The sequence below is a fragment of the Cyprinodon tularosa genome, unplaced genomic scaffold (genome assembly GCF_016077235.1).
Source record: "Cyprinodon tularosa strain WSP-4 unplaced genomic scaffold, ASM1607723v1 ctg42, whole genome shotgun sequence".
In the NCBI taxonomy this organism is placed as follows: Eukaryota; Metazoa; Chordata; class Actinopteri; order Cyprinodontiformes; family Cyprinodontidae; genus Cyprinodon; species Cyprinodon tularosa.
The window spans coordinates 597,669-608,657 of NW_024039141.1; the positions used below are offsets into that span (position 1 = coordinate 597,669).

Below are 10,989 nucleotides of genomic sequence, written 5' to 3' on the forward strand. Positions count from 1 at the left end.
TGTTACGTGCAATACCAAATATGTTTAGAGTTTAATATATCTAACCTAACATAAACTAAAACAAATATGCGAAACGTTTATCTTTATTTGTGGGCTTAAAGTCCTTTTAGTGGGAAATTGCTTTCATACATATGTCTGAGTTGGTATTGCCCAAAAGCTATATAGCCTCTGTAGCTCTCTCGGCCGTGTGAGTTTCGGTTGCTAAGGAACCACAGAAAGCAGGTAACGCATCATGTCAGCTGTAGCGTGCTAGCTTTCAGGACGGCTGCGTGACTGTGATATGAGCCGATAAATTCAGGAGTGGCATATTTTCAGAGCCTTACAAATGGTGTTTCCAAGTGAACGATTGTCGGTCAGAAATTAAGAGGCGAGCTGAAAGAATAAATGCCTGTGTTTTGAATTGGCACACTTATCATATCAGCTTGCTAACTTGATGTCTCACGGGCTGCATCGTGTTAAGAAGCTAGCTTGCCTACTAGCTTCTGCATTAGATTGATTTAACCATAAAAATCTATCTGGATAAAATATTTAATGCAGTTGATGTTTCAGATCAATTTCAGCTATCGATGTATTTATTTTTTATTAAGAAATGAGCGACCTGCGCCACCACGTTAAAACGCTCCTAGCTTTAGATTTTGTTCTGCACTCTAAATTACGTGTAGGTTAAATGTCTATTTTATTTTTCTATACATTTCCACGAAACAGCCATAATTTTGAGGACATGTTATTTTAATATGTATATACTCTCACTTTTGTTATTTAATGTGCTAGCTTTAAATTAGCAAATGATTGCTGACGCCACTGTCTTTGCTTTGGTTTTGGTCTTTCAGGGCTGTTGCTATTTGATGAGGTTTGGTGTGCCACTCTTTGACTTGTGTGGCATGTGGAACTAGGCTAGCAATGTAGCGGCCAGTGTTGTCATGAGATGGCAGGCTTTGGAGGCCACATCTAAAAACCAACACTCTTTTTAAGTTTCAGTGTGCCCTGAGAATGTCTTAAGTACATTTTTCTTTTGATTATGATTTAGTTTATAGCATTTATGCTGTAACTGTTCATTCTGTTGGCATTGGTTTTGGTATTATATGTACTTTAGCCTTTGCACTCCTCAACACTAGTGTTAACACTACAAGGGCATGCTTCATTTCCATTTAACAGTTATATGGTCTTTTATTTAGTTTCAGTTTGAGAAGTAGTTTAAAGATTTGTGTAACGTTCATTCTTCAGCCAATGCGGGTTAATCTTTAGGAAAAGAGGAAAAGTGACTCACAACGACTTGTGCTGAAATGTGATATAGAAAGAATGAGCCACCAGATAGGATGTACGATCCCTTGTGGTCTGCTGCCTTCTGCTTGGCTCTTCTTCTTTTTTTTTTTTTTTTTTTTTATTGCACCCATACAACCTGGTCAATGTGGTTTTACTCCTCTGCCTTGCTGAGATCCTGTGGCTTATTTCAAACCCCTGTCCCATTCATTTTCCACAGACTTCCCCCTCCATCCTCTCCTTTTTAGTTTTCCCTGCCCCCTTCCTTTCTCTGCAGCACCCAGAGTTCTGGGAAGGAACTTTAGTTGATTGGATCCAAACTAACATGTCTGGCCTTGACATTAGTTTTTAACTTTGTACCTGTTCTAAAATATCACTATTCTGAGTTTCTTGTTGTTGTTTTTTTTGTTGTTGTTTTTGTTTTAATGGGTGTGCACTCTTTAGTTTTAATGGAATGTGAAGTCCTCCTTTGTTCAGGGCCTCCTTACGTCCCCGTGTGCTCTCTGTCTTTGTGAACCTGAACTTCTCCCTTTCATGTACGAAGTGAATGACGCAGCTCACAGATCCCTGCTTAGTTTTCATGCAGAAGTATGCTCTCGGTACTCATGCATTCTGTTCCTCACACTGTTGCTTTGTAAGATACTGTTTAATTGACTGTTCTCTGCATTGTAACAGGTCTGTTTAATGATCTCTGCTCTGTCTCACCTTTGAGTTTGCTTAAACCATTATTTTGTCCCTTCAGCTGGCACAGACATGAGGATGCTATAGCTGGAGGGCTGGGCAGTCTGGCTGGTTGAGGTGTGGAGGGACACCACAGACCACGCCAGAGTTCTGACAGGGGAAGAAAATAGAAATTTCACCACTCTCGGTGGATCTAACGTCTTCATGCGTCTCCTTGGACTGCAATTATGGTTACACTTATCACGGAGCAGCTCCGTAAGCAGAGTTTAGAGGAACCTTATCACAAGGCTTTCACATTCAATGCCAGTGTGGTAAGTGTTGTAATAATGATAAACTCACTTGACCTTTGACATAATTTAGCTGTGCATTTGAGCTTTGAAAGTACATTTTTGCATTTTTAATAGTCTCTGCCTGCAGTGGGCTCGAGTCCCACTGTTTCTTGGAGTGCTGGGAAATCAACACAAGGTAAGATGGAAGAATTTGGAAGGGAAACTTTAATCGTGATGAAAATCTTAGTTGTATTTGTTTGACTCTTAGACACCAGCTCAGCCTCGCAGCAGTCATCCAAGGCACATGTTTTGGCTAAACCGTGTGAACCTTGGCCTCGTTCCCGCTCTGGAGAGCCACTGCAGGAACCAAAGCTTTCACTCCAGAGTTCCCCTCCGCCACCTCCGAAACGCCACTGCCGCTCGCTCTCTGTGCCAGAGGATCTGTCCCAGTGTCGCTCCACTTGGCACCCAAGCGCATCAAAAGTCTGGACTCCAGTTAAACGGGGCTGCCACAGCGGGGGAGCATCAGGTTCCGGCTCTGGAGCCAGTTCTCTGCTTTGTGGTCCCAGTTCTTCCTTCACCTCCCTCTCTTTACACTCGTCCTCTAGCCCTAACTTCTTTAGTTTAGCCTTGTCTTCTGACTCCTCTTTGTCATGCGGCTTCCCATGGGATCCCTGTGATACACTGAAAGGTGCTTGCTCTGCTTCCCTTGCTACTCCATCCTCTTGCTCCTCCTCACCAGCTCCCCTGGTTTCTAATTCTGTCCTTCACCGTCGCTTCTCCCTTTCTCCTGTACACATTCAAATTGCCTCGGTGACGTCCATGCACGCCCAGCCTTCCCAAGCTCCTTTTACGGCACATAGCTTTTCAGGCCCAGAATATCCGACCCTGTGTCCCTCGCCCACCTCAGCCTGCAGTACACCGTCCTGCTCTAGGCGGGACCTGCACCCTGCCCTGCCACGATGCCACTCGCAGCCCTGTGACATGCGCAAACCGCGGTTGAAGCGGCGCCACGACCCAGATATTCCGCCTTGCTCCAGGCCAGGGCTGGACTTCAGCAAAATGACACAGGTGAGAAAATCTATTTGGATCGGAAAGATTCCACATATGTTTTAGGTCATTTTTTCACAAACTTTAATTTGATAATGGTCATAATGGACCAAAACAAAGCAGTTTAATTGTAAAGTGTTTTCTTTCATACTGAATTTAAGACGTGATGTTTGTATCCAGCCTCTACCTCTGATGCCCCTAAATAAAATGTGGCTATAAAAGGCAAAGAGTAATAAAATGATTATTCACCTAAACTGAACAAGGAGCATGGCACTCCTTTTTATTTGGGGGGGGGGGGGGTTTGCAGGTAATGATGGCAAAAAGTTTTTTTCATTTTTACAGGGGTGAAGCATTCCCTTCCAGCTGCACAATTACTTTTTCCTATAGCCAGAGCAACTCTAGAATGGTTTATAGCAAAGTAGAATAGTTATTATGACCTGGTCAAAGTCAAAACTTGATGTCCAGCTGCTGTCAGTCCAATCGGATTTTCTCCTATTCACTAAAGGAGCAGAGCTTTCAGTTTCTGAAGCTGGATGCAAACCACTGTTGTCTGAAAACATTACAATTCTCTTTTGTCTTGTTTCACAAGAAGTCTGTGATTTTTTTTTTTTTTTTATTAAAGTCTGGTTGTTATACAAGTTAAGAATGTGTTTGGAACTGTTTTAATTGGGGATCTTCTGATTAGAAATGCCTGCCCTCTACAGAAGTAGCCTCGTCTTTTTGCACACTTTACTTGATCACATCTGATATGTTAAAGTACCTCAATTACCCTGAACCACATTGCTGCCTCTATAAAGACCCTTTCTAGTATCCCTTTCTATTAAAGAGAAGCTTTCCCAACCCATGATGCTGCCACCTCCATGCTCCACATTAGGAAACAATGTTTATAATGATGTGCGTTGCTGGTTTTGTCACACACTATCCTAATTTCTCAGGTTTCCAGTTTTCAATGATGGTTGTTTCATATGTTTAAATCATACCTAAATTCTCCCCGTCCCATCTTCTGTGTTCTTTGTTCTTCATAATGGTAGAACCTTAACAGAAGTTAATCTAGATTTTATTTAGCCCCCCATCTTTATCTGTAGATTTTTCTTTTTTCTGTGTATGATTTGGGTTTTGTTTTTTCCCCTTCTACTGTACAGATGAGTAACTATGACAGCCTGGTGGGTGGAGCAAGTGGGGGCATCTTTCCTGTGTCCCAGTCAGAGCAGCGCTTGGCCTTCTCGCCTGCTGAATTCCTGGGAAGGACTAGCATCGGCCCGCTGAGTGAAAGTGAAGAGGAGGAAGAGGGAGAAAGGACTGTTTTAGCTGTTGGAAAGGTTCTTTTTGAAAGAGACTGTACAGATTTGGACTTGAGCCTCATAGAAGAAAACTGACCATGATGTGGTGCTTAATGTTCCTACTGCATTCATAACCATAAAAAAAGCACACATGTAGGCTTCAGGTAGAGCCTTTTGGGAATAATCTACTCTTAATCGCTTGAGTTGATGATTGAAACCAATTTTCAATCAGCTTGCAGTGTAGTGTGTAAGCTCAGTTTTCAGACTCAGAAATGTCAGTGCCTGCCTGCTCAGCCCTCTTAAAGGGAAATGCACACGAGCAAACAAGCAGTTTTTCATGTGAATACTTTGATGAATTTTTTTGTTTTTAATCAGCAAGAGTCTTAACATTATCCGCTGCATCTCTGTAGTCTTTCACAGCCTTATTGGTGCAACATATGGAAGTGAAGGAAAAAAAATATCAGCTTGAATTGAAAATCTGCACACAAGCACTTGTGGTGATGCCATGTGCAGAAGGAACTCATATCTTAGTGCTATCCTGTATATTTAACAGGAACATTCCAGATTCTACTTAAATATTTTGAATTCTCCCTGTAAAAGAAATGAGTTTTTCAGTTTCTGTTGTACAATATGTTTGCTTCTTCAAAGGGAATTAGTTTTTTCTATTGTAGTGAAATGAATAATAGGAAAGTATCCTTCACAAATGATGCAACCTTGACCATGCTGTTAACTTGACCATGCCTTAATCTTTAAATGCAGAGCCATGGGTGCTCTGGTCCCCTTTTTACAGCGAGGCACATTTATGGTCTCTGTTTGCACTCATTCAGATATTTTTGAATGCTTGGCACATAAACTACAATAGCTGAAAGAATAACTGAATCAGTGCAGCAGCTGGACTCTGTGGCACACTAATGTACTGCACAGCAGTAAATACTGAGTCATGTTTCCACCCTGTTCTGAGTGGATGTGGCAAAGGCTGGAGTAATGAAGATGATTTGTGGCCTTCGAGTTATCTTTCATGTTTTCAAATGGAAAAACTCCTGTTGCACAATGTATGAATGAATAAAATTTAATAGGCTTTTTTTTCCAAAGGTCTTAAGCGTTTGTTTTATGTTAATTATTGAAAATGATGAAATGTAGAATAAAATCACTTGTGCCATCTAGTGGTTGAATTAAGTATTAAAGTTTTGTTTTTTTTAAGATACAAAAATCCTATTGTCTCAATGGGGGAAATTAGGTGTGTCACCTCCAAAGCAAACCAAAGTTAGCAAATAAAAAAAAAAAAAATTTAGAAAAAAATGCAGAGCTAAGGAAACCCACTTCTCAAAAAAGAAAAGCTGTAGTTAAAAATGATATCAGCGTCTAAAAAGTGGTCTTGTTCATGATTAAACTTTTGAAATGGAAATCCTGTCTGTAGTTTGCAAGTTCAAGGAGAAGATTCTCATACATTATTTTGTGTAAGAATTATTTTACTTTTAAAGCAAAGGAGTGAAAAGAAATCTCACTTTAATACTGACTAAATTTATTATTGCTAAAGTGGTATAACCTGACTAAATGATCATTACAAAAAAATAATTTGAGCAGTTATTTTTATAGAGTAACCTGTAAAGCAAGCTGGTTATTTCTTAGTCTGTCCAGAATGCATGGTGTTTACCCGCAGTATAGTGGCTTTAACTGAGGCCTGGAATATTGCATTTTTTCTATGAATAATTGTTTCTATCCATCTTCTGTCTGGGTGGCAGTGGGGTACACCCTGGACGGGTCACCAATCATTCCACATCACACCTAAAGACAATTTAGAGAAGCCAGTTAACCTAAAAGTCATATTTTTGGACTATGGGAGAAAACCCATATATGCACAGGGACAACTTGCAGAAAGCCTTCTTGCTGGAAGGCAACTAGTGCTACAAACTGCACCAATGTGCAGTCCTGAAATTATTTCTAATTTTTGTTTTAAAATGTAGTAAAAGGTTCTTTAGTTTTCAGGCTATGAGTGGTCTAGATTTACACGTCTAAACATATTTCCAAACAGCTAAAACAGGGCTTCTTGTTGAAGGAAATATGAACCAGCCAGCTGAATTGCAGTGTGCAGCAGAAGGTGCACACTGAAATGCAAACAGACCAGGATAAGCAAAAGTTGAATTGTAATTTATTGGGGCACTAGAAACTTTAATACTTTCCACTAAATATTTTATGAACTTTAAAAAGTAAGGAGATCATGGCATTCCAACTCTCAGCTCTTAGGAAACGTTTGTTCATAATAAACTTGGTACACTGTGATACCGCTAACCAGCTAATGTCTAGTATAAATTAAGATGGGACAGCAACCAGGCTCAGATATTGGAGATAAAATATAGAAAAATGAGTTAAAAACATGATATAGCAAAGAACAAATGCGTTAGACTTCAAAATGCAAAACAATATGTGTACATGTACTTAGAGAAAGTGCAATTTCTGCTGAAACTGTCTATTGGCTGGAGGCTTTTTTGAATCCCATGTTTAGTGTCTGCCTTAAGGGGAAGGATTGTGATTTTTTTCTTATAAATAATGTTCCTGCATCGTTTTCCTGATGGAAGTGGGACAAACTGTGCATTTCCCAGATGGGTTTGGGATCTGTGACAATGCACCTGACCGTTTTCTGGATTGGTGCAGGATGAACAAATACCAGATCTGGTAGATGGCATCCCACAATTCTGTGGCAACCCTCCCTCTCTGATGCTGTGCAGCTCCTATAGAGATATAGCATACTTTTAGGCTTGACCCTATGAAAGTTTGTGAGCAGCGGGGTAGAAAGTCTAGTCCGTTTTTCAGCTTCCAGAGAAAGAAGAACCATTATTGGTCCTTCTTCACCAGGTGAGCAGTGTTTACCCTGCAAGGGAGATCAATGGAAAAAAGAATGCTTAATGCTGCATCATCTCCTCCTGTATGCAGAGAGGAGCCTGTTCCCTCTTCCTGTTACCCCCATCCATTATGACCACCATGGACTTGCTAGTGTTCATGCATGCAGAAAGATCAACCATAAGATTTTTCTGCGTGCAAGACAACTTCTCCACTGTGCATTTATAAGAGAAGATACCAATTGAATGTCATTTTAGCCAGTAGATTAGCCAGTGAGACCTTTAAACTCACGTCAACGCACAAGTATCTGATTTAAACTTTAAATATTTCCCCCAAATATAATAGATGGTACTATTTCTATACTTTGAGTCATATAAGACCTATGATAATCCCTGGGTAACAGAATGGAGACAAAGTGAACGCACCTCATCTAAAGGCTGCAGAAGGGATTTGTACAGTTTAAAATGAAAATACAGACTATCATATAAAAGAAATGTAAAAACATAACTATCTGCACTGCAAATTTAATTCACAGCAAATATCGTTGACTAAAATTGGATAGAAAATTTAAATGTTGACAGAGGTCTAAATTACATTCAAGGCAAGGCAAGTTTATTTGTGTAGCACATTTCAGTAAAAAATTATGCAAAGTGAACCGTAGTAAGGAGAGAATAAACACACAATAAAATGTATCTCTATGGCAGAATAAAGACAGGTAAAGGTAGACGACAAACTGATTATGTTTCAGTGAACAGTTTAAGCAACATTGAACAGCAACTAAGAATGGGATTTCAACCACTTTTCAAGAACTTTGTGTAGAGTAATTGAGGCATGAGCAGTACATATCGATTGTCCATGTTTGGTTTTGGGTAAGCAGAGCAAACTTGACACGGAAGTCCTGAGGCATCTGGGTGGATGGTGCACAAGCAACTAGTCTGTGATTCAATGATTCATAGGTCAATAGAAGTATTCTACAATCCATTATCTGAAATAAGATGTGATAGTGTAAGAACCTTTAAACAGGGGTGATGTGTTCCAATTTCTCTGTTTTAGTGAGGACATCGGCAGCAACATTCTGGATCAACTGCATCTGTCTGATCCACTTCATAGGCAGGCCTGTGAGAAAACTGATGATATAATCAGTTATGCTAAGAATTGATCAATTTTTCCAGATCCTGCTGAGACATTAGTCATTTAACCTTGGAAATGTTCTTTAGGTGACTTCAGCTGACTTTGTTAGTTTCGTTATGTGCCTCTGAAGGTTCAGGTTTCAGTTCATCACATTCCCAACAAGATTTGGGGCCGGATCATTTGTTTCTAACTTGCAGTGTTTTGTGAAAGTATTCGACACCCTTGAACTTTTTGACCTTTTATCACATTTCAGGCATCAAACATAAAAATAGATTGTGTTTGCAGTAAATTGTAATTCTTTGTAAAGAATCAACAACAAGCGGGGCACAATCATAAAGTGGAAAGAAATGTATTGGATATTTTCAACTTTAACAAATAAAAAACTGAAAAACTGGGTGTGTAAAATACTTTGTAGCGCCGCCTTTTGCTGCAATTACAACTGCAACTCACTTGCGGTATGTCTCTATCAGTTTTGAACATCCTGGCACTGAAATTTTGGCCCATTCTTCCTTGCAAAACAGCTTGAGCTCATTAAGGTTGGAAGGAGAGAGTTTGTGAACAGCAGTTTTCAGTTATTTCCACAGATTCTCGATTGGGTTCCGGTCTGGACCTTGACTTGATCATTGTAATATCTGCATATGTTTGTTTGTGAATCATTCCATTGTAGAGTCATGTTTTAGATTATTTTCTCGGTGGAAGATACATCTCCGTCCCAGTCTTGGTTTTTTCCAGAATGGTCCTGTATTTTGCTCCATCCATCTTCCCATCAATTTTAACCAGCTTTCCTGTACCTGCTGAAGAAAAGCAGGTCCAAACCATGATTCTGCCACCACCCTGTTGGGCAGTGGGATTAGTGTGTTCAGGGTGATGAGCTGTGTTGTTTTTACTTCAAACATAACGTTGTGCATTGTTGCCAAAAAGTTGGATCTTGGTTTCATCTGACCAGAGCACCTTCTTCCACATGTTTACTGTGTCTCCCAGGAGGCTTACCGCAAAGGTTAAATTAGACTTTTAATGGACATCTTTAAGAAATGGCTTTCTTCCATAAAGGCCAGATTTGTGCAGTATAATACTGATTGTTGTCCTATGGATATGCATCTCTGATCAGTTATCTTCTTGTTTGAGCTAAAAGTTTAGAGGGACCACCTGGTCTTCGTAGATTTGCAGTGGTCTGATACTCCTTCCATTTAAATATTGGGGTTTGCACAGTGCTCCTTGGGATGTTTTAAAGCTTGGGAAATCTTTTGTATCTAAATCGGACTTTAAACTTCTCCACAACAGTATCTCGGACCTGCCTGGTGTGTTCCTTGTTCTTCATGATGCTCTCTGCGCCTTAAATAGACCTCTTAGACTATCACAAAACAAGTGCATTTATACGGAGACTTGATTAGACACAGGTGGATTCTTTTTATTATCATCAGTCATCCATCCATCCATTTTCCATCACGCTTATCCCAAGCGGGGTCGTCAGGGGTGCTGGTGCTTATATCTCCAGCTGTCTATGGGCAAGAGGCCGGGTACGCCCTGGACAGGTCACCTGCCAATCGCAAAGCATCATCAGTCATAATGATGAGAAATTTGCTGCACTGAAAGTAAAGGGGCCGATTAATTTTGCACACCCCATTCTTCAGTTGTTTATTTGTTTAGAAAGTAACATTTTCCAACAAATGTTGTTCCCCTACATGATTGTTTCCCAACTGAAGTTGATTCGTCAAAAACAAATACAATCGTAGATAATGTTTGAAGCCTGAAATGCGGCAAAAGATTGAAAAGTTCAAGGAAGCTAAAAAGTTTGACAAAAAATTGTAATTGTAGATGAACCAAAATGTATTGCTCCAGTTTTATTTCCTTTCAGTTAAAGAAATGTTGGCACATCCATATATTTGTTCCTTCTATACACTTACCCAGTGCTTCAGTGGGTTAATAGTCACTTTGTAACATTGTCAGGAAAAGCTGCGTTTCGCCTGCATAGTAATGGTTACTCATCTTCAGAGATGAATAAGACAAAAACTGAAACAAATTTGTTAGATGCTGCCAAAATGATCACACACCCACCCATTCTTACCGTTACCGTTAACCAACTAGCTAACTAGTTGGTTAACGGTAACCTTATCAATTAGGATGGTAGTAAATGGTAAATGGTAAATGGCATGTACTTATATAGCGCCTTTATTCAAGTTAGGAGACTTGACCAAAGCGCTTTACACTACATTCATTCACCCATTCACACACACACTCACACACTGATGGTGGCAAGCTACATTGTAGCCACAGCTGCCCTGGGGCTCACTGACAGAAGCGAGGCTGCCGTACACTGGCGCCACCGGGCCCTCTGACCACCATCAGTAGACAATGCAGGTGAAGTGTCTTGCCCAAGGACACAACGACAATGAAAGTCGGAGTCGGGGCTTGAACCGTCAACCCTTCGTCAAACTCCTCCATCCAACGCCACTGTCGCCCAAGTAGTATACGTACTACAT

At 40.3% G+C, this 10,989-nt stretch overlaps 1 protein-coding gene across 1 annotated transcript; it reads left to right on the forward strand.

The window, feature by feature from the left end:
- Positions 1-163: 163 nt before the first annotated feature.
- Positions 164-5,631, forward strand: LOC119792428 (protein FAM53C-like). The gene is made up of 5 exons (XM_038299047.1): positions 164-222; positions 2,003-2,252; positions 2,346-2,406; positions 2,479-3,281; positions 4,403-5,631. Exons 2-5 carry the CDS (start codon positions 2,169-2,171, stop codon positions 4,634-4,636), a joined length of 1,182 nt encoding a protein of 393 aa, XP_038154975.1. The 5' UTR covers positions 164-222; positions 2,003-2,168; the 3' UTR covers positions 4,637-5,631.
- The last annotated feature ends 5,358 nt before the right edge of the window (positions 5,632-10,989 follow it).